Source organism: Panthera uncia, chromosome A2, assembly GCF_023721935.1.
Source record: "Panthera uncia isolate 11264 chromosome A2, Puncia_PCG_1.0, whole genome shotgun sequence".
Lineage (NCBI taxonomy): Eukaryota > Metazoa > Chordata > Mammalia > Carnivora > Felidae > Panthera > Panthera uncia.
In genome coordinates, this window is record NC_064816.1 from 34,763,875 (window position 1) to 34,791,390 (window position 27,516).

The 27,516-nt window shown below is 34.3% G+C and overlaps 1 protein-coding gene across 1 annotated transcript in view; it reads right to left on the bottom strand.

The window, feature by feature from the left end:
- Positions 1–373: 373 nt before the first annotated feature.
- Positions 374–27,516, bottom strand: part of TMF1 (TATA element modulatory factor 1) — a 35,056-nt gene continuing 7,913 nt past the window's right edge. The window contains exons 5-17 of the mRNA XM_049640863.1: positions 24,790–24,895; positions 16,271–16,413; positions 15,866–16,032; positions 15,417–15,573; positions 12,093–12,185; positions 11,256–11,412; positions 7,673–7,865; positions 6,814–6,883; positions 6,462–6,554; positions 4,993–5,094; positions 4,318–4,470; positions 3,023–3,148; positions 374–2,284 (exon numbers count right to left, since the gene is read on the bottom strand). Of these exons, the coding sequence (XP_049496820.1) occupies positions 2,141–2,284; positions 3,023–3,148; positions 4,318–4,470; positions 4,993–5,094; positions 6,462–6,554; positions 6,814–6,883; positions 7,673–7,865; positions 11,256–11,412; positions 12,093–12,185; positions 15,417–15,573; positions 15,866–16,032; positions 16,271–16,413; positions 24,790–24,895 (1,704 nt within the window). The 3' untranslated portion in view covers positions 374–2,140. The remainder of the gene's footprint in view (positions 2,285–3,022; positions 3,149–4,317; positions 4,471–4,992; positions 5,095–6,461; positions 6,555–6,813; positions 6,884–7,672; positions 7,866–11,255; positions 11,413–12,092; positions 12,186–15,416; positions 15,574–15,865; positions 16,033–16,270; positions 16,414–24,789; positions 24,896–27,516) is intronic.

Below are 27,516 nucleotides of genomic sequence, written 5' to 3' on the forward strand. Positions count from 1 at the left end.
CTCTTTTTTTATATTGTTGAAATTATTATCATTTGTAATATCTATTTTCTTTCAAGATTAGAAACATCTGATTGCAAACTATTATAAACATTACCTTACTAGAATATGGATGGAGAAGTTTTAATGACACGCAGCAAAATACAGCAACCAAAATTCTATAGGTGTTCTGCCACTTAGTGGAATTTTTCAAGAAACTCATTCCCTACACCTTCTCAAACTTATAAAAATGTACTGAGAGATCTAAGTGTATAATAAAATACGTATGACTATTTGTTATTAATTTTTGGATAAAGAACATAGGGTAATATACAGCCAAGGCTTTAAATAAATGCTTATCATTTATGAGTTAAATAAACTGAAAACACGTTTAAAATTTTAAGTTGAATTGATTTTATTAATGTTAATAAGAAGAAAAGAGAATGTTTACTATTTTGAAATTGAAAGGTATAGGTTTTATTTCAATCTTTTCTCCACAACTGAAGACTTTATTTTCTCACTAATAGATATTTTAAAAGAATAGTTTCGTAATTTCTAAACTTCTAGTTTCAAATGCTTGACAGAATTTTGCAACTTAAGTTTCCTATATTTTCTAATTCTGTACATTTTTTTATTGCTATCAGTCTTGTCATTCCTTGTCAGCCCCTGAATAAAAAAAAAAAAAAAAAAAAAAAAAAAAATCCAAGCTGACAAAAAGCTATTACACTGCTTCTTACCACTAATATATAGAAAATTAATTTTATGAGTTTGGTTCACACTGAAAGAGTATTTATTAGTGCTACAAATCAGAGATCCATGACAGAAACACTGTCTGGAATACAAAAAGAATAAAAATGAGGTCACTTGAATTGCCCTGAAAAGCATTCCAAATTCTTCAACATGGCTTGCTTGTAGCTATACTCCCAAGTTCTAGTGTTTAAAATTAAACTAAATTTTAAATGCGAGTTTTTATTCCCACCTAAAGGCAGCTAAATGACTTTGAGTAATAAAATGTATCAAAATATATCACAAATCTAAAACACAGCCTAGTTAACTTTTAAACAAAATAACATTTGAAAGAAAGCATAGCTGTTTTTAAAGCTTTTTCCACACTATTTTTGTGTTTAAATTAAGTTTTGAGGAAAAGTAAAATGATAAATTACACAGAACTGCAAAATGCCAAATTTAAATTAACTCCTATAACTTCTCTATTTTGTTATGAATATTCTGTAATATCAAACATTGATTTTTAATGTGCCAAAAAATAAGGCTTTACAAAATGTGAACAATTTTTAAGAGAAAATTATGTTATTATTTTATCACTTTTGATTCATTTTATAGGGTAGTAAAACAATACTTCTTCAAAATCACTTAAATGTCACTGATACCATCAAAAAATCATTGTAAGTAAAATTTTTCCACTATCCAATCATGCCTATATAACTAACTGAATAGGTATAGCTTTTACCAGAGAGGTAAACTTTGCACAGACTTAATTATAGAACTGGGTGAAATAATTTCACGGGCCACAAAAATTTTTAAGTTTAAATCATTCACCCTTTAAACTTCAGACAGTGTCAGCATGACTTCTACTTAAAAAAAAAAAAATTAGCTCAAAATTTAGTAATTGCAGGTTTAATTTTTTTTTTTTTTTTACCTGAAGACTAAATGTTCATTTTCAGCAAGTAATAATTAGACATATTGAATTGTGGAAGATTTCAAAGTTTCAGTATGTTAATACCACTCTTTAAATGTCCTTAATATATACAAACACATATAAATTAGAGACACAATTATATATTTACAATACCACATATGAACACCATATGAACACCATTCTCTTTCCCTAACCATATTGATATGAGGAAAAGTAGTTAATCTCTGTGCTTTCAAGACAAAAAAAAAAAAAAAAAAAAAAAAGAAAGAAAAAAAAAGGGTGCTTTAAAAAATAAATCTTTAAAGAATAGTTTCAAAAATAAAGTTCAAATATTGCACAAAATAATTTAATTGCAATTATTACTATATACTATAAAACAAATTTTTTTCAGTTTTTGAACTCTACAGTAAATTCCACTTTCTAATTCTATAAAAGAATTTATTGGAAGTCTACATTTTAGATATTAAATGTTTACATTCAGTTTGATGGGAATGTAAGTTTTAGAAGTTAACTGAGTCTTTGTCTTAAAAGTTCATCTATTTGAGTCTTATACATATTTTTTACATCTTCAAGATCTAATCGAAGTTCTTCTGCCTCTTCTGCTTTCTCTCCATACATCTGCAGAATAGTGTTGTATCTCTGATCCAAATCCTACAAAAAATGTGTTCACAATTTTTAAAATAACTTTATAAAACATCTTTAATATTATATTTTTATTATAAACAAGTCACCAGTTGACCAATAAACACATTACAATCTAAATAAAGGTATATAGTCATCTCTTATAAAAATTAAACTGATACTCCAACCCACTGGAATAAACAGCAAGTAAAGGAATTAAAAAAAGGAAAGAAAAAAACCTAAGCCAAATGGCTATCAATTTTGCCATATATCTCCACCATTCTATAATTCTCCCTATATAAAGCTTAATCTGTCTTTTCTCCCATTAACACACATGTGATTTTAGTCTTTCTGGTTCATTGCAGTTTAATTATTACCTGGCATTTACCCCACAAAAAAAGCTGAAAGAAAATATATTCTCATATATGGCTTAACTGTGACTCCTTATGCCAAATATGCAAATAGCAATGATACATATAACATCAATGAACAAAATACTAGTAAGATCTTATAAAAGAGCTGTATTATAAATGAGCCATGGTCAAATAAAATCTAGTTATTTTCCTATATTAGGGCTACACGATTATGAAAAATACTTTGTGTAATGTGACAAGCTGTAAGATTCTTTAAACTTTACTGAAATATTAATACCAGTGTTTAAACAAATCATTAACTTATACATATGCATTTTATGTAAGCTAAAAATATGAGATTTAGTACAACTGGATAAAAATATCTTAGACTTATCCCTAAGTGAAGAATACTTACTCTTAGCTGAGTTCGAAGTTTGGGTATCTCCTTCACTTTCTCTTCAAGTTCATCATTTTGATTAGTTAATTTAACGAGCTCTTCAGCCATTATTGAGCGGGTTTTTTCTAGATTGCCAATTTCCAGCTGAGAAACATCACCAGAAACAAATTTAAATAAATACATATCTTGTCTAATAGTCCCACTAATATAAACAAATTCAATATTATTTTTGAAAAAATAGACATGTCAACAAATAACCATGAAATAACTCTTTCTTAAGGAAATGGTGGCAAAAATAAGGCTTTCTGCTTTCCTCAGAGGTAACCATTTACAGGGCTTACTATGAAAGAAAAAGAACTAAAGAAAATTCAGTCTGTTTGAAATATGCAGCCCTATACTTTATTTTTCTCTAGAAAAGCAGCATGTATTTCAGTTATTCTAAATTACTACAGAAACTCAGAGAAATAAAAACATACTTTAATGTAGGCCCAGCTTTGCAGGTCATATTGAAAGAATCTATCATCACTACCAAAGAACTTAATATGGGCCCTCAAGCATAACACACTGGGCTACCCAAATATAACATGTATTAAAATTATTCTGATTTTTCCCCCCAATTCAAACACTTCTTCTTTAATGGAGTAATATTTTCAACTACCTTTCAATATACCTAAAGTATATAATGAAAATAAAAGAGGAAAGATTTACTTCTGAGTGTATTAAGTTTAACACTGAAATCAGACACATCTCTCACCATATTAAATTTTTAAAAAGCAAGGTAAGATGGGAGGGTGCTCCTTCCCTACTCATGAGGTTTCCTTTCATGTGCAGGTGTTATAGTTCTCATCACGCTCATATTCTCAACTCCTTCCTCACAAGGGGGAGCGATTAAACTAAATGGTAAATTTGGGAAGAATAAAATGGCGATGTTCAGATAAGCAACTTCCCCTCTTTTTAATGTTTGGAAAAAGGTGCCTGCAGGGAGCTCTCTGCTCTCCTAGATGCTTCCAAGTCTTAGCTACAGCAAGCTACAGCACAGGGGGAGGCCCACTACGGTCCAGCACTGCCTGTGCTATGTGGAGCAGGTCAGCATTCCTAATTCTGGCAGTCCATTAGCAGACTCATTTGGCTCTTATCCTTGGCTAATTTCTCCAGTCTGTATCATAAATATATGTGATACATTTTAAACTTCATATGCAACCATTTCACTTTATTTCTCAATTTGCTTAGACTTGAGGTGGAAATGAAGGGTGCTATTTACTGGGCCCCAAAATTTCAGTGACTTCAGTAGCACATTTAATTTTTTCCAATACCTGTAAATGAGTAATTTCTCCTTCCCTTAGCTTTAGCTGAGACTGTAGATTTTCGATAATGCTGGATCCTGCTCCCATTCTTACAGCATCATAAAGATTGTTTCCATTTGCTGATACAGACATTGGTCCAAATGAATGATCATGAGGCTCATCCTGTATTAAACAAACCATATACAGTTATTTAGTTACTACAGACTGAGTTCCAAAACAAAATGGTTGTTAATTCTTGCTTTAAAATGTCTGTAACTTTTTCAAAGGCAGAAAATCATCTACAGTTCCTCAGTCCAATTAGCACTTCTTCAAGAATATTCACATGAGTTGCCTATGGAATGGCAAGGTCATAGTTGATAGCCAAAATGCTACCTGAATTTCCTTTACCATCATTCAGTTTATTTTTTTAAATTGTATTATTTCTTTTGAGAGGGGGAGGGGGAGAGGGGAAGGGAGAGAGACAGAGAGACAGAGACAGAGAAAGCTGGGGGAGAGCCAGAGAGAGACAGTCCCAAAGAGCCTCCACAGTGTCAGTGTGGAGCTCACATGGCGCTCAAACCCACAAACTCTGAGATCACGACCTGAGTCAAAACTAAGAATTGGACGCCCAACCAACTGAGCCACCCAGGAATCCCATCATCGTTCAGTTTAACAACTAGGCACATGTAAGAAATAAAATACCACCTGAGACAGAAAAGATGTCTGTAGCCCTGCCATATCAACTCCACTTATTGAACTTGATCGTGACATTGTGGGAGTGCTAGAAACAGAAAATGGCTTCCGTTCCTTAGGGAGTAAAAAAAAAAAAAAAAAAATTCAGATCACATTAAAGACTAAAATGGTAAAAAAAACCAGTAAACTTTTTTAGGATAAATGACAACAAAGACTCATTCGTAGTTCCTCAAAAAATGTTACAGATAGGATATCTGAAGTCTTTAGTAAAGGCACAAATACTTAGTAACTTAAAAACTAGACAGACTTGGTCAAATCATCTAAGGAGCCATTTATATTACAATATAATTTACTTTTAATGGAATGAGAATGTTTTTGTTCTAGCAAGTATATGAACTAACTTCTTCATATGATTATACATTATGTGTATAACATAACCACCAATTAAACCTAATTCTTTAGAATCGGGTTGCTAATGAGTGTTACAAACCACAAATTTTCTGGCTTATCCATTTTATTTTAATGTTTATTTATTTATTTTGACAGAGAAATAGAGGGAGAGTGCAAGCAGGGATGGGGCAGTGAAAGAGGGAGAGTAAGAATCTCAAGCAGGCTCTATGTTGTCAGCGCAGAGCCCAATGCAAGGCTCAAACTCACGATTGGGGTTAAGACCATGACCCAAGCCGAAATCAGGAGTCAGTCGCTCAAATGAATGAGTCACCCAGTTCCTCCCCATTTTATTTTTATTATTTATTTTTTAAAATTCCAAATAAATTTGGGGCGCCTGGGTGGCTCAGTTGGTTAAGCGTCCGACTTTGGCTCGGGTCATGATCTCACGGTTTGAGAGTTTGAGCCTCATGTCGGGCTCTGTGCTGACATCTCAGAGCCTGGAGCCTTCTTCAGATTCCCTCTCTCTCTTCCTCTCTCTCTCTCTCTGCTCCTCCCCCACTCATATTCTGTCTCTCTCTCTCTCTCTCAAAAACAAACATAAAAAAAAAAAAATTTGAAATAAATAAATAAATAAATAGAATTCCAAATAAATTCAAAAGGTAATCTCCATATACATGTAGGTAGTTTTAACATATCATGCTATCTATCAAGTATAGTCTAATCCTATACAGGAAACTCATTTTAAAAAATTACTTTCATTAACCAGAAATAAAGAGAATAAACTAGTTTTATTCCCACAGTGCCTAGGGGCCAAACGAGGTATATTAGTTTCAGTGAGAACACAAAATTCACTTAAAAATGGGCAAGAGGTTCTGTGATTCAAATCCTAGAAATAACAGATCTCTTTGGATAAACTCAAGTTACTTTGGATCTACCCTGACAGGCTACTGAATGTTAGAATTTATCACTCTATTGATGTTAGACATTAGAAATGGTATTTATGAAGGATAACTAAAATTATCTAACAACGCTTAATAACAACAGCACTAACTGGTTACACCAAAAACAAAACAAAAACCAAAATTCAATACCTTTTCTTTTACTGCTTCTTGGGTGAAAACTGCTTTCTTCCTTTCTTGTTCAACTTTCATTTTCTCCATTTCTAACTGACTATTCAGTAGTGTCTGATGGAGAAAAATATAGTTAGGTAATTTCTGTGAAGCTAAATCATCATTAGCCAACTTTAAAGTCAAGAACATAAAACATATATTCCCATTTGTTTTACTACTAAAGACCAAGTTCCAAAAGTAGTCTTATCACCCATTTCATCATGGCATCTCATTAGTTCATTACCATCCCCAACCATTCTCGGGTGGAAGCCCTAGAGGTGAGCAAACATTGTTTTTTTCTTTTTTTTTTTTTTGAGCAAACAATGTTAAATACCTTTTCTTTCCTTGTTTCTTCAAGTGTTCTTACATATTCATCTTTTAGGTTTTCTAATTCAACCTGGTACCTAGTAAGCCAGAGAGAAGCAAACAAAAAAAAGGAGATGATAGTACAGACTACTGAAAACTCACTACTTTATTAACTCTTTAATAGTAATTTCTATTTCCAGCTTGATTTCCCAACCATATTTTCCAGATGATGTGGGTTTTACATTCAGAAGCTAAGCTACTACTTTTGTGCATTTTAGTGTATTGCTGCTCTATGCTAGGATTTAATTTAAAAAAAAAAGAATTGTGAATACCACCAGTCTATAACAGGTTCAGATTCTGCAAAAGCTTGTTAGGGAGTTCTTTGAAAATGTTTATAGAAGTTCAGGTATTTTATTTCATAAATCATTTTTACTTCACCACTTTTTTCTAATTAAAATCTCTAAGGAAAAAAGAGAGTAAAACCACACTAATCACAGTCTTAACAAAAATTCAGAGAGATGGCTTTTACAGCTTATGGTTCCAAAGAAGCCAGACATTTATTTAGAAAGACTGGAATACTGCTAAGACCCTTGTAAAATATCAAACTATAAAAATAACTCCAATGAGTGGTCTCCAAACTATTTTGTACTTACAGATTCCTTTAAAAAACCCGATTAATGAATCCTTCCCCTGGAAAATGCAAATACATACAGAACATGCCACACAATTTCATGAACCTATCTATGTAAAGTTCAGTGAATACCCAAACCACCTGGCTATAATATTCTATTACTAATGATTCTGACTTGAAACACTTTAACATTCTTTTTTTACATGCTTTAATATGGCACAAAATACCAAGAATGACACTCAAGAGACATGCTCACCTACTATTTTCATCCTCCAGTTTTCTTAGCTTATTTTTCTCTGATTCTAGCTGGGCCTGAAATCTACTATTTTCCTGCCTTAAGAGAGAATTCTGTGACTCCATGGAGGACATTTGAATTTTGTTGGCAAGGAGTTCTTCTGTAGCTGCACGTTCTCTTTCAACTGCTGCTGCCAACAAGGTCTGGGATTCACCTGATTGTAGGGTAAAAAAGAAAAATCACATATATCCAAGAGGCCAAAATATCAAGTAGATTCTGACTTCAAACTGTTAATGATTCAAGGAGCCATACTGAAATCAGTTTATTGCCAAAAGCAGGACTGCCTCCAACAGACAAAAGAACAAATTTCAGCTTCTGCTTTATTACTTTTTCCCAAAATCTTTTAATTTGTATGTGGAGTCACATATTTTAAAGTATCAACAAATGGTGCTGGAGCAACTGGATATCCACAGGCAAAAAGGAAAAAAAAAAGGAACCTCAAACTAAACTTCTACCATAAATGAAAATTAACTCAAAATGGATCATAAACTTAAATGTAAAACAAAACTGTAAAACAATAAAAAAAAAACCACAGGAGAAATCTTCAGCATCTAGGGACAGGCAAGGAATATTTGTTAGACACCAAAAGCAGAGCCATTAAAGAAAAACAGATAAATTGGACACCTTCAAAATTTTAAACTTTTGCTTTTGCGAATAGGATAAAAAGACAAGCTACAGAGTTGGAGGGAAAAATGCAAAACACATCATCTAAGTCTAGTGTCTAGAATATATAAAAAAAGTCTCAAAACTCAGTAGCGAAAATAAATACAATCCAGTTCGAAAATGGGCAAGACATTAAAAGTTATTTCACTCAAGAGGCTATAGAAATGAAAAATAAGCACATGAAATAATATTCAACATTAGTCATCAGGGAAATGAAAATGAAAATCACAGTCAGATATCACTACACACCTGTATGAACCACTATTAAGAAAAAACAGGGAAAAGACAACATCCTTGCTGGCAAGGATATGGAGTGACTAGATTCCTGTCACATCTACAGCCACTTTGGAAAAACAGTTTGGCATTTTTTTAAAAAACTAAACGTACAACTACCCACACAACCCAGTAAGTGAACACTTAAGCATTCACCAGAGAAATGAAAACATGTTCACTCTAAAACCTGGACAAGAATGTTCACCAGAGCTTTATTTGTGTGAAAAAATCTAGAATGAGCCCAGATATCCTTCATTAGGTAAATGGTTAAAGAAAATGCGCTATGCACATACCATGGAAACACAATGAGCAATGAAAAGACTAAATCACTGATACACACAGTAACTTAAACAAACTTCCCGGGAATTATGCTGCAAGAGGAAAAAAAAAAAAAAAGCCAATCCCAAATTGTCACACAGTATGTAATTCTATTGCTGTAACATTTTGAAATTCCGTAATTTTAGACAGAGGACAGATTAGTGATTGCCAAGATTTGAGACAGGTGAGAAAGGCCACGAGGATGGCAAAGTGAGGTTTTAAAAGGGCAACGTAAAGGGTCTTTGTGGTGCCAGAAGTGTTCAACATCTTGAGTGCAGGGATGGGGACATGAACCCACACAAATGACAAAATTGTGCAGTACTTAATACAGACACACACAAATGAGTACCATTAAAACTGGGAAAATCTGATTAAAATCAGTAGATTGTATCAAGTCAACGTAATGGTTGTGATATTATACTTTAATTTTGCAGTGTTAACATTTGGGGATGTTGGATAAAGCATGCAAAGTACCAACTGTATTATTTCTTATAACTGCAAGTGAATCTAAAATTATCTAGATAAAAATTTTCAATTAAAAAAAGATTAGTGCATACAACTCTTAAGATTTAACCAAAAATTCTACTTCTCCCCCCCACCAAAATACACTTAACACCATCTCTATTTTTCACTTTATATTGTTACATACTGTATCTGTGCTATTTTCTTTTTTTTTTTTTTTTAATTTGAGAGAGAGAGAGTGAGAGGGGTAGATGGGCTGAGGGAGAGAGAGAGAGAACCTTAAGCAAGCTCCAAGCTCAGTGCAGAGCCGGTCATGGGGCTCGATCCCACAACCCTGGGATCATGACCTGAGCTAAAATCAAGAGTTGGATGCTCAACCAGTTGAGCCACCAAGGTGGCCCTCTGTGCTCCTATTAAAAATACTATTTACGGGGCGTCTGGGTGGCTCAATCGGTTAAGCGTCCGACTTTGGCTCAGGTCACGATCTGATGGTCCGTGAGTTCGAGCCCCACATCGGGCTCTGTGCTGACAGCTCAGAGCCTGGAGCCTGCTTCGGATTCTGTGTCTCCCTCTCTCTCTCTGCTCCTCCCCCGTTCATGTTCTGTCTCTCTCTGTCTCAAAAATAAATAAACATTTAAAAAAAAAAATACAATTTACTACACCTGTCCCTTGGCTTTGCCTGCATTCCAGCACAATACCACATACCCTCGAGTGTATGTAGACTCCAGTTTAAAAACCACAAAAATAACAGCTTCTACTTTTCATTTATTGCAAAATAATTATTCTTTTCATGAGGTGTCATTTTCAGATGTCTTATTTTCATAACAAATGGGTCTCAATAACAATTGATGGACCCCAAAACTTATACCTACAAATTACACAACATATAAGGGTTTATTAAGTTCACTGATTGTTCAAGCAGATGAATCTTTTTCCAGACATCATCTCACATGGAACTCAAAAAAAAAAAAAAAAAAAAAAAAAAAAAGACAAAGGAGGAACTACTCCCATTACAGCAGCCTAGAGAGATACATCGAGCACCTCTCATTTATAGAGCTTCCCTCTCACCATGACAGCTAGTCCTAAGACATCTAAGGGATCTAGCAAATACTGTTTGAAAACCACTAATCTAGTTTACCCCTCATGGCTTACAAGGACACCCATTCAGGCCTGCTTTTATCACTAGACCACAGTGTCTCACATGACATTTATATTTAGGCACAGAATGGACACATGAATTTTTCATGAACTTGCCAGCTTCTGGGATATCTAATATATGTATATGTATATACATGTACATATATATGCATTTGTACTAGTCTATGCTTGCATAAACATCTTAGAATAATTTTCTTAATAACATCACAGAAGGGCAACCTGGGGCATTTCTATAAAAATGACTCTAAAGACTCCGCATCATCTGTCTAGTAGAGTTTCATCGGGATCCTCCTTAGGTCTATCTCTGCTCCTGGAATTCTACCAACAACTAGAATCCTGATTTCTACATCTTACATTATTGTAGACAAGCTAGAAAGGGGTCAGATTTAGCAAGAGACAAGGAAAAAAATGAGTGCAGCAGTCTGTAAAAATGAAAGGATGGCATGCTAGTATTTGGGACAGTATCTGACACACTGTGTAAGGGAAAACAAGTGGCTTGAAAGGGTCAATTAGGATATTAGAAAATAAATGTAAAAAAAGAGAAGAGGTAAAAATCTACAACTTAGACATAAGATATAACTATCAGATCAAGAATTTCAATTTTATGCCATTATTCTAATTCTATAAACAAGCTTCTACACTGAGCTTAAGAACTAAAGAAATCAGTTACCAAGCCTATCAGAAAGATTCTTCTCTAACTTCTCCCACGATGATGTCTGGGACCCTAGAGTTGCTTGCAAATTTTCTATCTGTCGAAGCAATGGTCTTGTTGTTGATGAAACACTTTGACTCAGCTCTTGGTTTCGATTCTCTGCTTCCTGAAGTCTCTGAATGGTGAAATTCTTAAGTCATTACCACTAACAGCAATAAAAGCTCTAAAAACACTAGCAAACAAACTTTATGAGAGATTTCTGGAAAATATTGTTTTCCCAAGAAAAAATTATTTACATTATTTTCCAATTATTCAATCTTTAAATTAGAGTTACGAAGCATAACAGTATGTAAATAAGTGCTTCTTTATAAGGTTTTCAAACATAAAGATAGCTTTTGATTACCTGAAGGTAAAAGAGACTATCATCCAAACCTCCCAGCAATTGTCTCATCACCCAAATATTTCTAAGTATTTATAAAAACAGATCAATCTGAGTTGCATTTTCTCTCCCTTTTCCCATTCATGTTCGCTTATTGAAAATTAACAGAGTGGTCTCCTATCTACCTAACAGTAATCAAAGACTGATAATAATAAACTAGTTATAACAAATGAAAAGACAATACTGAGAAATAAATCTATCACAAATTATTTTCCATAAAAAAACCTAGGGCTTTTCATGTTTATTTTTTTTAAGGTGCCCCCTCTGATTTTATTCATATAAGGCACAAAACAATACAGCAAATGCTAAGTATGGTAGTAATCATCTCAATTCCATGAACAGTATCCCCACCGAGCCATTTTTTATTTCTAGGAAAACACATCTTGGATTTGTGTTCAGGAAAACTGTGACAGTACCTGCTGGAGTTCACTGATCTCATGGCGTAAATAATCCTCTCTTCTGGCAGCCGCTTGCTCTGCACGTTGCAGTGCCAGCCTGAGGTCTCCCACCTGTATGAGAACCCGTACACACTAGCACAGACGGTAACAAAACATTACCCACAACTTCCTACCTGCATACTGTGTTGTGCACACTTGCTGTTTATGTAGAATACTTCTACTATCCAATGAGCTTTTTCACATGATTAGCACACATCCCATTCATCAAGCAATTCTAAACTGTATGTGTACCCAATATATACTTAGAAAACCACTGTTAGGCCCCCCCCCCAAAAAAAAAAAAAAAAAAAAAAAAAAAAAACAGTATATAAACAGGTACAAGGCACAGCCACTGTACAATACAGAAGGAGAGACAATGCATCTATAAATATTCGCAATGTAAAGCAGAATGTGATAGCTATAAAAGCAAGCTGCTATTCCTAATACACAACTGCAGATGTAAACTGCTACAGTGTTTCTGTAAAACATTATGAAAACATGTTTAAAGGATCATAAAATTTTTCACCTTTTTCCCTTGGTCATCCTAGTCTTGAGAATTGACTCAACAAAAGCAGATATAAATATAATAGATACCCCCCCCACCTTTGCTGTTAGCTAGACTAGCAAAAATAGACAAAACAGTAAATATTCCACATATCCATCAGTAATCTATTTTTGCAAAGTTTGATACATGAATATAATATTCCCATTAAAAATTATGATGAATGTGGGCGCCAGGGTGGTTCAGTCAGTTAAGCATCTGACTCTTGATTCTGGCCCAGGTCATGATCTCACAGTTCCATGAGACTGAGCTTGTGTCAGGCTCTGAGCTGACAGCATACATTCTCTCTCCCTCTCTGCCTCTTTCCCACATACGTGTGTGGGCATACTCTCTCTCTCTCTAAATAAATAAACTTAAAAAAATTATGATGAATGTGAAGAATATGTAAAAATTTATAATTAAATCTTAAATGAAAAAACTAATATATATGGTATCAAATACTTAAAAATACATAGAAAGGTAAGAAGAAGTTAATACACAAAACTGACGTTACTTATAAAAGGTGATAATTTTATAAATAGTACCACCATATGCTCTCTGTCTCCCATTCCCCTACTTTTTGTTATTATGCTAGTGTATATGCAGAGGTATATAGGTAAATTTATAGACCTGTATATTTTCTTTCATTTACAAACAGAAACACTGAAAAAACAAACCAAACACTAGTAAAATGGCTACTTATAGGCAAAGAAAGGGAACGGGGAGGAGCTAAGTTGGAAGCAAATGTTGTCTCAATATACAGTTATATAGTTCTCACTTTGGAATCATGTAAATGTTCTACATATTTATGTAAAATTAAATCAAAATTGCACTGCGGTCAATGAGGAAAGAATGGTCTTTTCAATAAATGGTCCTGTGACAGCTGGACATCCATGTGTGCAAAAAACCTAAATGCAAGAGCTAAAACTATAAAATTCTTAGAAGGAAACAGGGGAACACCTGCATGACCTTGGACTAAGCAATGGTGTCTTAAATACGATGCCCAAAGCACAGGCAACAAAAGAAAAAATAAAGAAGATGGACTTCACCAAAATTTAAAAAACCTATACATCAAAGGACACTATTGAGAAAATGAAAGACAACCTAAAAAATGGGAAAAAATATTTGCAAATCCTACCTTTGATAAAGACCTAATACGCAGAACACATAAACAACTCTCACAACTCAACAATTTAAAAATGAGCAAAGGATATGAGTGTTTGAATAAATTTCTCCAAAGAAGATGCAAAAATATATATATTGCCAGTAAGCACATAAAAAGATGCTCAACATCATTAGTCATTAAGGAAATATAAACAAATACACCACAATCAGATACCATTTCATACCCACTAAAAGGGCTATTAAAAAAAAAAAGAAGGGGCGCCTGGATGGCTCAGGTCATAATCTCGCAGTCCGTGAGTTCGAGCCCCACATCGGGCTCTGTGCTGACAGCTCAGAGCCTGGAGCCTGTTTCAGATTCTGTGTCTCCTTCTCTCTCTGACCCTCCCCCGTTCATGCTCTGTCTCTCTCTGTCTCAAAAATAAACGTTAAAAAAAAAAATTATTAAAAAAAAAAAAAAGAAGGTAACAAACACTGGCAAAAGATAGAAACTAAAACCCTCACATATTGCTGATGAGAATGTAAAATGGTGTAGGTGTTGTGGAAAGTCTGGCAGCTCTTCACAAAGTTATATATAGGATTACCAAACTAACCTAAGGATATATGTCAAAGAGAATTTTTTTTAATAATTTTTTTTAATGTTTATTTATTTTTGAGAAAGAGAGCACAGGGAATGAAGCCATCAGAGACAGAGGGAGACCGAGAATCCAAAGCAGGCTTCAGGCTCTGAGCTGTCAGCACAGAGCCCGACACGGGTCTTAAACCCATGAACTGCAAGATCATGACCTGAGCCGAAGTCGGATGCTTAACCGAATAAGCCACCCAGGTGCCCTATGTCTAAGAGAATTTAAAATAAATGTTTACACAAAAATGTGTACATGAATGTTTATAGTAGTATTATTTGTAATAACCAAAAGTGAAAATAACCCAAGTATCCATCAACTGATGATTTTGTAAGACAAAGCCTGACAAATTTTGGTTTTCCTCCCTTATCTGAACTGTATGGACTCCCCCAGTTGTTATGAATAAGCTCAGGAGTTATATGGATTCTCCTAAAATTATACACAATGTCTAGTATTTATCTGCATAGGTGCAGTAACACAGTCTTTGCCTTTCACAATATTCTGTAGTAAGTCTGAAATTCACCAAAAATAAGCAGTACTAGAATAACGTAGGTATCACTTTAACAATGGTTTAAAAAAACACACAATGTTAAAAAAAAAAAAAATTAAAAAAAAAAAAAGGGGGGGGCGCTTGGGTGGCTCAGTCAGTTAAGCGTCCGACTTCGGCTCAGGTCATGATCTCACAGTCCGTGGGTTCAAGCCCCACGTCTGGCTCTGTGCTGACAGCTCAGAGCCTGGAGCCTGTTTCAGATTCTGTGTCTCCCTCTTTCTCTGACCCTCCCCTGTTCATGCTCTCTGTCTCAAAAATAAATAAATGTTAAAAAAAAAATTAAAAAATAACAACACACAAGACTGGCACAATACAGTACTCTTAGAAAAAAGTGTCCAACAAGATTAGAAACAAAATATAACACCTGTACCCCTACATAAAATTTGACTCAAACCAGCTAATGTATTCTTTAATTTGTAAAAGCACAAAGTTTTTAAAGACTAATTTAATTATTATCTCTTGCTTACTTGAATCGCTAACGTTTCTTGCTGCTGACGGGCTTCTTCTTGGGCCTTCTCTAGTGCTGCAGAAAGTTCTTCTTTGGCTTTCATTTCACGACTCAGAGCAGCTTCCTGTGCCTCGCTATCTTTTGCAGCATTGGCTTTGTGGAGATCAGTAAGTTCTCTTAAAAAATTGGATTGATAATTTTTATTTACAATAGTTAATTACATGACCAAGTTAAGGAAGTTTTGCATATAGATTTCCCTAGGAACTACACAAGAAGGGAGAGTTCACCCCATAATAAACACTGACCACAGTAAGGACTCTCTGTTGAACTTGCTCTGACCAATTACAAGTCCATATATAGCCAAGTTTATAAATATTGTTAGTGATCAAGTAACAGAAGAAGTATTTCTTCAACATCCTATTCTGATAATTGGTTTTAAACGAGTTGTATATTTGTTCATTTTCTTACTTGTATGCACTATCCAGAGCAGCTTGAATACTTCGGTTCTTTTCTTCAAGTTCATCCATGTCTACCTGAAGTCGGCCAAGATCCTTCTCTTGGCGTTCTACCACAGAATTTAGTTTTTTAATGTTTTCTCTATGTTGTTTCTCAACCTCTTCTTTGCCATCAAGGACCTATAAAACAGACAAAAGTATTTTTCAATTAATAACACCATGGTAAATAATTGTATTCCAGGAATCTTGAGTGTTACAGTAATGAAGAAAAATCTTAATTATCATCTATTAAATTGCTTGACAAATTCTTCCCATGATATATCCCAATAAATTATTCTAAATGTTTTATAAACCATGGCTAATTGTTCATATAGGAAGTAATAACAATATATATATTTAGATAATAGTTAATATTCACCTGTTTTAAATGTTGCAACTCTTCTTCTAGCTCTTTAACTTTTTTGTTCCGTTTTGCAATAATATTTTCATTTTCTTTGTCTTTAGCTCTTAATTTCTTAATAATGTTAGAATTGTGCAGCTGCTGTTTTGAAAGTTTTTCTCCTAGCGATGGCAAAAAAAAAAAAAAAATTTCAAATAATGATTCCTTAAGAATCTGGATAGTGTGTTGGATCTAACCAGTGACATAAAATGATAGAGTATTTTTAAAATCACAATATTATAACCATGAACATTAAACTGATTTGGACAAGAACCATCAATAAATGCTAAAATTACTAGATGGAAGGGTGATAGGTAACAGAATATTCTTAGCCTTAAGAAATCATTCCCACAGGCAAACCATAAGAGACTCTTACATAACAGAGAACAAACTGAGGGTTGCTAGCAGGGAGGTAAATGGGGGGAAGGGCTAAATGGGTGATGGGCATTAAGGACAGCACTTGTTGGGATGAGCACTGGGTGTTATATGTAAGTAATGAATCACTGGGTTCTACTCCTGAAACCAATACTACAATGTATGTTAACTAACTTGAATTTAAATAAATAAATTTTTTAAAATTCATACCCATGTATTGCTTACGAATTACAAATGGAAAAATCTACTTGTAATACAATGGAGAAATCTGGCTATTACCATCTTAACCATTTAGTTAGTCACCAGTGATCTTTCTTACCAGAAATTTTATCTGAATCTAATCATGAGAAGGACAAATTCCTGAACATGGGGCATACTATAGGAAAACTGGCCTGGATTCTACGAAGTCTTTAAAGTCATCAAGAGAGACCTATCGCTAGGCTGATGAAAGACCAAAAAGACATAATGGCCAAATGCAATACACAAACTTTGACTGGATCTTGGGGCAGGACAAATATCAGGTATAAAAGTCCTTTTTAGAGACAATGGGATGATAAAATATATGTTGGAGTATACTTCTGAATAAATACTGATTTTTTTAGGTATGGTTATGATGTTGTGCTTGTGAAGCAAAATGTACTTGCAACTGGGAAATGGAGACTCATGAATTTAGGAGCAGACTACATATTCAATGCAATATCTAACAAAAGTCCAATGGCACATTTCACAAGTTTTTTAAAAATCCTAAAATTCATATGGAACCACAGAAGACCTCAAATAGCCAAAGGAATCCTGAGCAAGAACAAAGCTGAAAGTATCATATTTCCTCATTTTAAGACATGATACAAAGCTAGAGTTATCAAAACAGTATGGTACTAGCATAAAAACAGTAGACCAGGGGCGCCTGGGTGGCTCGGTCAGTTCAGCATCCGACTTCGGCTCAGGTCATGATCTCACGGTCCGTGAGTTCGAGCCCCGCATCGGGCTCTGTGCTGACAGCTCAGAGCCTGGAGCCCGTTTTGGATTCTGTGTCTCCCTCTCTCTCTCTGCCCCTCCCCTGTTCATGCTCTCTCTCTGTCTCAAAAATAAATAAACGTTAAAAAAAAAAAAAACAAAAACATAGACCAGCAGAGCAAAACAGCCTAGAAAATCCACACAGAATTCAGAAATACATTTAGAGCCAAGTGATCTTCAAAAAAGAGACCAAGAACACACTATGGGGAAAGGGAAGTCTCATCAATAAATTATACCAGGAAAACTGAATAATCATAGGCAGAATGAAATAGGACCACACACCAAATACAAAAGTCAACTCAAAATAAACACTTAATATACCTGAAAGTGTAAAATTACTAGGGAAAAAAAAACTTCTGACATTGGTATTGGCAATGATTTTTTGGGTATGGATTCCAAAAGCATAGACTACAAAAGCAAAAATAGACAACTGGGATTACATCAAACTAAAAACTACTGCATAGCAAAGGAAACAAATCAACAGACTGAAGAGATAATCTGCAGAATGGAGGAAAACATTTGCAAGCCATGTATTTGATAAGGGATTAATATCCAAAATAAACAAAGAACTCCAATAACTCAACAGCAAAAAAACAAGCCAATTAAGAAATGGGTAAAAGATGTGAGGGGCTCCTGGGTGGCTCAGTCGGCTAAGTGTCTAGCTTCAGCTCAGGTCATGATCTCACAGTTGGTGAGTTCGAGCCCCACTGGGGGTCTGTGCTGACAGCTCAGACCTGGAGCATGCTTTGGATTCTGTGTCTCCTTCTCTCTCTCTGCCCCTCCCCCACTCACTGTCTCTCACAAATGAATAAACATTAAAAAAAAATTTCTTTTTAAAAAAAAAGATGTGAATAGACTTTCTCAAAAGAAGACAAAGAACGGCCAGTAAGTATACAAAAAGGTGCTCAATATCACTAATCATCAGAAAAATGCATATCAAAACTATATGAGATATCACCTCACAACTGTGAGGATACCTATTATCAACAAGACAAAAGATAAGAATTGGCAAGGATGTAGTGAAAAGGGAACCTTGGTATATACTATTGGCAGAAGTGTAAACTGGTACAGCCATTATGGAAAACAGCATGGAGATTCCCAAAAAATTAAAGATAGAACTACTATATGATCCAACAGTCCCACTTCTAGGTATACATCCAAAGGAAATAAAATCAGTACCTCAGAGACATGTGCATTTCCATGTGTACTGCAGCATTATTCACAAAAGTCAAGTTATGCAAATAACCTAAGTGTCCATCAATGGATAAATGGATAAAGAAAATGTGGTGTGCACAGAAATGCAAAGAATTTTAAGAGAATACTATGATGATTATATATGTGAACTGGACAACCTAGAAAAAAAATGGATAAATTCCTAGAAACAATCTCCCAGAACTAAATCAGAAAGAACAAGAAAATTTGAACAGATCGATTACTAGTAACAAAATTGAATCAGTAATCAAGACTCCTCATCTCAAACAAAAGCCCAGGATCAGATAGCTTCACAGGTGAATTCTACCATTTAAAGAAGAGTTAATACCTATTCTTCTCAAACTGGTCCACAAATAGAAAAAAACTTTTTCCAATTTATCCTATAAGACTAGTATTGCCCTGACACCAAAACCAAAGACCCTTAAAAAAAGAAAGACAACGAGAGGCCAATACCCCTGATAAACACAGGTATAAAAATACTCAACAAAATATTAGCAAACTGAATTCAACAATACATTAAAAGGATCATTCACCACGATCAAGTGAGATTTATTCCAAGGACACAAACGTGGTTCAATATTTGCAAATCAATCAACATGAAATATCACATTAATAAAAGGATAAAAACCATAAGTCAACTCAATAGAAGCAGAAAAAGCATTTTTATATAAAATACTGTATCTGGGCATGATAAAAATTTCAAAGTGGGCTAGAAGGGAACATAACATAATAAAGGCAACACAGAAAAAATTCTTAGCTTAACATCATATTTGATGGTAAAATACTGCAAGCTTTTCATCTAAGACCAGGAAGAAGACAAAGATGTGCACTCTAACCTCTTTAATATAATATTGTAGTGAAGACCAACTACAGCAAATGGACAAGAAAAATAAGTAAAAGGCACCCAAAGTAGTAAGGAAGAAGTAAAATTGTCACTATTTAGAGATGATATAATACCATAGCTAGAAAAGCTGAAGACTCCATCCAAAGAACTATTAGAGTAAGTGAATTCAGTAAAATTGCAGGATACAAAATATACAGAAATCTGTTGCATTTCCATATGCTAATAATAAAGTAGTAGGAAGTACAATTAAGAAATAATCCCATTTACAAGTGCACCAATAAAATAAAATAAAATACTTAGGAATAAATTTAACCAAGAAAATCAAAGACCTATACTCTGATACTAATGAAAAAAATTGAAAACAACACAAATGGAGAGATATACCATGCTCATGAACTGGAAGAATTAATATTGTTAAAATGTCCATACTACCCAAAGCAATCTACAGATTCAATGCAATCCCTATCAAAATACCAAGAGCATTTTTCACACAACTAGAAGCAGTAAGCCTAAAATTTGTATGCAAACACAAAGACCCCGAATAGCCAAAGCAATCTTGAGAAAGAAAAACAAAGCTTGAAAGTATCATAATCCTAAGTCATGATCTCATGGTTCGTGGGTTCGAGTCCCACATTGGGTTCTGTGCTGACAGCTCAGAGACTGGAGCCTGCTTCGGATTCTGTGTCTCCTGCGCTCTCTGCCCCTCCCCCGCACGCGCGCACGCGCGCACACACATACACACACACACACACTCTCCCTACTCTCTCTCTCTCAAAAATAAACAAACATTAAAAAAATTTTTTTTTTAAGAAAGAAAACACAGGCAGTAATCCCCTGAACATCAGCCTTAGAATATATTTATGAATATGTCTCCTCAGGCAAGAAAAACAAAAGCAAAAATAAACTATTGGGACTACAACAAAATAAAAACCTTTTGTACAGCAAAGGAAACCATCAACAAAACAAGAAGACAGTCTACTGAATTGAAGACATATTTTAATGACATAGCCAATAAGAGGTGAATGTCCAAAATATATAAAGAACTCATACAATTCAACCCTTCCCCCAAAAGCAATCTGATTAAAAAAATGGAAAAAGGACATGAATAAACATTTTTCCAAAGAAGACATATAGAGGGCCGACCGAAATGTAAAAAGGTCACTAACCATCACTAATCATCATTACTAATCATCAGGGAAATGCAAATGAAAACCACCATGAGATATTACCGCACACGTCAGAATGGCTATTATCGAAAAGACAAGAAATTTTAAGTATTAAAAACTCCAGTAACATGGAGCTTCTCCAAAAATTTAAAAGCAGAAATACGATGTGTTCCAGCAATCCCCCTACAAGGTATCTATCCAAAGAAAAAGAAAACACTAATTCCAAGAAATATAATGCTCTATGTATATTGCAGCATTATTTACAACAGCCAAGATACGGAAACAATCTAAGCATACAATGATAAATGGACAAAGCAAATACGGTGTGTGTGTATATACACACATACATACAATGGAATACTACTCAGCCATAATAAAGAATGAGATTTTGCCGTTTTTGACAACATAGATGGACCTAGAAGGTATTATGCTAAGTGAAATAAATCAGAAAAAGAAAGGGATATACCATATGATTTCACTAATATGTGGAATCTAAAACACAAAACAAACAAGAAAATAAAAACACACTCTTAAATACAGAAAGAAAATGGTGGTTGCCAAAGGTGACATGGGGAGAGTGTGAGGGGTGAAATAGGTGAAGAGGATTAAAAGGTGCAAATTTCCAGTTATAAAATAAGTCACAGGGATAACAATTACAATACAGTATATATAGTCAATAATATAGTAATAATATTGTATGGTGACTGTATTCATGGTGAGCACTGAATAATATACAGAATTTTTGAATCACTATGCAGCTTGTACCCCTGGAATATAACATTGTATGCAATTATACTTCAATAAAAAATATTGTATATACAAATGTGTAATTTATTTTTGCTATCTAAAATTGTGAATATTTTCCCAATTCATTAAAAATTCTAAAAAAGAAGGGGTGTCTGGATGGCTCAGTTGGTTAAGCATCCAACTTCAGCTCTGGTCATGATCTCATGGTTTGTAGGCTCGAGCCCCACATCGGGTTCTATGCTGACAGCTCGGAGCCTGGAGCCTGCTTTAGATTCTGTGTCTCCCTCTCTCTCTGCTCCTCCCCCACTGTACTCTGTCTCTCTCTCAAAAATAAATAAACATTAAAAAAATTTAAAAATTTTTAAAAAAGAAAGAAGTAGCATGCTATATATTATTTAGCCTTGAAAAAGGAAATCCTGCCATTTGTAAGAACATGGATGAACCTGGAGGCTGAAATAAGTCAGATTCAGATACTACATACATGATCTCACTCTGATGTGGAATATAAAAAAGTTGAATTTATAGAAGTACAGAGCACAATGCTAGTTACCAGGGGAAATATGGAGATAAAGGGGACCAAGTTTCAGTTACAGAGGTAAGTTCTTCAGACATAATGTAAAAAATGTAAAAAAAAAAAAAAAAGTTAAGTACATGAGGTGATTGATATGTTAATTAGCTTGACTGTGGTAAACATTTCACAATATATATGTTATCCAAAAAAAATCACATTGTGCACCTTAAATATATACAATTTTTATTAGCCAATTATACCTCAATAAAACTGAGGAAAAAAAGAATTTATGAGTGGACTCATATCTGTCGCCTACATTCAAATGCTTTGGCAAAAGGGAAGTATATGTGTGTGCAGAAAGCTATGAATCAGGTGTGCCCAAATGTTAATAAATGACAAAGTGAAGTAATAATGTAATCTGTTATTTACTGTAGTGTGCTTTCAGCTTTGAGTCTTTCAGCTTTTTAGCTGTGAATTTAAAAATACTTCTGGAAGATACAGAAGCAGTGAATAAATGATCCCATATGAAATCATTCTATTTTCAGTATTTCATTAAGCAAAAGAAAACATCAACCCACCCCCTCACTAAATTAATAAAACCCAAACAGTGACATCTGATAGAAATATTTTTATTTTTTTATTTTTTTAGAGAGAGAGAGAAAACAAACAGGGGAGGGTGTGGAAGAAAGAGAATCTTAAGCAGGCTCCATGATCAACATAGAGCCCAACGCAGGACTCAATCCCACAAACCTAAGATCACGACCTGAGCTGAAATCAAGAGTCAGACACTCAACCAACTGAGCCACCCAAATGCGCCTTGATATAAATACTTAAGATAATTTTTTAAAATTATGAAACCATGCACACAGCCTTTCCCTCAATCTCTAGTGCTGTAATAAAGGCAGTTCATGACCTCAAGATGATTTGACATAATGATTATGTGATTTATCAATTCTCCATTTTCTATTGTAGTGCTTAGACTGTGTTTTACAATTATCTGAGTACTTTTAGTTCCTTTTCACTGAACTGTAAGCTCCTAAAGGATAGGGAGCATGTCAAATGTATTACTATACTAAATATAGTATCTGACACACTGTTAAATATTAGTTGAATAAATGAAAAATAAAAACTGGATAAAACTAATTTTTTGAAATGAAGTGATTGTTCCATGTTGTTTACAAGCCCTCTGGAAACCCTCTTAAGTTCAATGATTTAAGTACAGAAATGTTCATCCCACCATTTACAATATTAACATTTTAGAAATAAATACACAATATGAGGAAAACAGTAAAATAAATAGTGGTATATATAGCCATATAATGGACTTTAAACTTTTTTTTTTTTTTTTAAGTTTATTTGAGGGAGAAAAAGGGGCAGAGAGAGGAGAGAAAGAATCCCAAGCAGGGTTTGCACTATCAGTGTGGAACCCGACACAAGGCTCGAATTCACAAACTATGAGATCATGACCTGAGCCAAAGTGAAGAGTTGGATGCTTAACCAACTGAACCACCCAGGTGCCCCTAGAAGGGACTTTAATACGGTCATTAATAATGCTAGCAAAATTATTTAGTAGCAGGGGAATTGTAAAAGAAGGAAAATTACAAATAAAGTATGTGACCTTAATTATGCTTAACAATGTATTAAAAATGCACTAAAAAAGGACTAGAAGAAATTAACAGTTTCTTGTAAAAGTCGATTAGGATGTATTTTTTCTTCCTACACCTACCAAAACTTAAAAAATTTCTGCAAGTAGCAAGTCTAATTTTACAACTAGGAAAATTTTAATTAAGAGGAGAAGAGGGGTGCCTGGGTGGCTCTGTAGGTTGAGTCTACAACTCTTGGTTTAGGCTCAGGTCATGATCTTGCAGCTTCGTGGGATGGAGTCATGCATGGGACTCTGTGCTGGCAGCATGGAGCCTACTTGGGTTTTGCTTGCGCAAGCGCTCTCTCTCTCTGCCCCTCCCCCACTTGCACTGTCTCTCTCTCTCTCTCTCTCTCTCTCTCTCAAAAATAAAATACAAATATATAAATTAAAGAGGAAAAAAAATTCATTTAATCCCCTTTTCAAAAACTACCTCTTTCCTATGAAATTACATAAAGAAATTAGTCCAGTGTCAATTTGTAATAACTTATCTAATGAAAAATATTTATTTCTATAACCCTGCTAATAAGTTTTTTCATAGAGTACTTAATAACTGAAAAATTAAAGTAAGAATATAATGAAAAATTCACTATCAAATGCCCAAATAATATGATGATACCAGAGAGTACCCAAGCTAGAGATTGAGATACTATATAAACTCCAAAATAATAACCTCAAATATCTTGGTTTAAATGACAGGCTGTAAAATCTGTTAAAAACTTTTTTATGGAAGCACAAACATTTATTTTTCAGCAAGTTATTTTAGCAAGTACGTGTATGTAGTATAAAAGGCTACATGCAAATGTCTCTGCCTCTATACGTATTACTCCCCAGTTTTCCATAAATTATCACCTACCATTTCTGAGGTTTAAGCACAAAGCCTTCTTGCTTCCAATATTTTTTACTGGGAAGCAGTAGCTAATCATGTGGCAAGCATTTTTCCTGTGTTGACAGTATTTTTCATAATCAACTAAATATTTTACATACCTTCTTCCATTAACCCTCGGATCTGCTCATCTTTCTCTTTCAAAAGTTCTGAAGTTTCACTACTATTTAATCTAGTAGCAAGTTCTTCTTTTATACTTTTGATTTCCTAATTAAAAAAAAAAAAAAAAAAGGAATGTGAATACCATAACGAATTACTTTCATTCTGGGCATATTTTTCAATTTTTTCCATATTCAAAGTCAATAATCAAATTCTCAATAAAGATCCTTAAGTTGTATTGTTAACCTGTGTTTACTACATCAGTTAATTAAGTAAACAGCTTTGAAACAACATAAAAAACCTGAATTCAGAAATAAAGAGGTTTTAATATGGTAATACAAGTATACACATTTTCTTCAGATCAAGTATTTTATTTGGAACATTTCAAACAATACATGTCTCCATTTTTCATTTTATTCCCATTCCTCATCTAAAACTTGCTGCACTTGCTAGTGCATTGTGAAATGAATAAAAGCATGATTATATAAGGTTCAGTCTACTTTAAAGCAGAGATTCAGCAGAAATATGTCAAGACAGTTATCCTTTAAAACCACAATGGAGAAGTATGGTGATGTGAAAAGTGCTCAGGATTTAAAATTTGGTTTTAAGCAATAATCTGAAAGAACAGCTAAAAACAACTAACATCAGGTATTTAAACTATGCTTTGTATCCATTATAATTTTATTTTCACAACAATCCTATGAAGGAGGTACTTTAACTACACAATTAAAGACTGAATAAACTTTGAAGGTCAGAGACCTACTAAGTGATGGGAGTTTAACTTGAAAACCAGGTTTATGAGTACCCAAAGCCCATACACTGAGCCATCCACAACATTACTCTGCATCTTCCAACTGTCAAAACTTGATTCATCCATCAAGGCCCAATAAGACCATCCTGCCTTCCATGAAACTTTCCTCAATTCCCCTGGTCAGAATTCATCCTCTATGATACCATTCCAAACTGCTTATTCGTCTTGATCTGTAATTTACTTCATTCTGCCTTGTACTATATAGGTGTTGACATTATCTATCTTCCATCACTAGAAAAGCAAACTCTTAAGGTTAATCCAATTTGCTTTGAATTTCCTGTGGATCCCAACTTCATATGTACTAGTACACGTAAAAAAACTTAGGGTCCAAGCTTTTTCCACCTATAGTTAATAATTTGGGTCTATTTTAGATCTATAATTCAAATTACATTACAGAAAATAAACATTACGTTACTTAAAATCTAATTTCTCAATTAAACTTGTCCAGACGGAATATAGTAGGGACAAGAAGAGGTAAACTGGTTAGGTGGTCTGAGGTTATTGTTAGTGTCTGAAATGAGCTAGCTAATTAAAGCAAACAAGCAAAGGAAGTATATGACTTATTTCTCCTCTTTAACAGTATACCAAAAAATAAAGATTAACATTAACACTGGTCAAGAAGACCAACCTAACTGAGAAGGGCAAATGCTGAGAGACGTTATTAATAATAGTTTAGATAGAATTACTAACCTTAGTTGGTTACCAATTTCTGAAATACCCAATTGCTACAAATTATAAGAATTAGAACAATGGTTCCCAACCAGGAGTGATCTTGCTCCCAAGGGGACATTTGGCAATGTCTGCCAACATTTTTAATTATCACAACTCAAGGAATGGGGTGGTGGGTGCAGAGTGGGAGATAGGGAGATAACGCTGACAGTGGTGTCTTGTAGGTAGGGGCCCAGATAGTGGTAAACATCTCACAATGCAGAGTACAATCCCATACAACATAAAATTATGCAGCCCAAAATGTGAAACGTGCTAAGAAATCCTATATTAGAATAAATCAATGTTATGTCTCACAAGACTTGCTAACGATGACAATATTTTATTTTACTTAAATGTTTGTTTATTTTGAGAGAGAGAGCAGGCAGGGGAGGAGGAGAGAGATAGGGAGAAAGAGAATCTCAAGCAGGCCTCACACCATCAGTGTGGAGCATGATGAGGGGCTTGAACTCACAATCCTGTGAGATCATGACCTGAGCCAAAATCAGGAGTCAGGCGTTTAACCAACTGAGCCGCTCAAGTGACCCTACAATTTTTTATTTTAAAATCACTCTGACTTGAAAAGGTATATATAATATGTTTGAAGTGACTGGAAAGTAACAAATGAAGGTAATAATACTTCAAAAAAATGTATACAGTGTCATTTAGATCTTTTTAAAGTTTATTTTATTTATTTATTTATTTATTTATTTAGTATGAGTGGAAGAGGTGGAGGGAGAGAGAGGGGGAGAGAATCCCAAGCTCAGCACAGAGCCTCACGTGGGGCTGGAACTCACAAACCATGCAATCATGACCTAAACAGAAACCAAGAGTCAGAGGCTTAAGCCACCCAGGTGCCCCAAGTGCCATTTAGATTTAATTGTTATTTATTTTGACAAAATTTTCATTTATGAAACTACTCTAATGATCCTTGCTATGTATCTTACAAGGACTTATAGATAAATTATATAAATATATGCTTAGTTTTTTTTTAAAGTTTCAAAAATCTAAGTCTAAAGGTATTAAATAAAAGTTTATAATTTAAGTGTTAATATACTATATGGTATCCTTTTTATTTTTGAGAAAGAGAGAAAGAGTTGTTTGAGAGAGCACACAAGTGGGGGAGAGGGGCAGAGGGAGAGAATCTTAAGCAGGCTCCACGCCCAGCACAGGGCCCCACGTGGGGCTCCATCTGATGACGCTGAGTTCATGA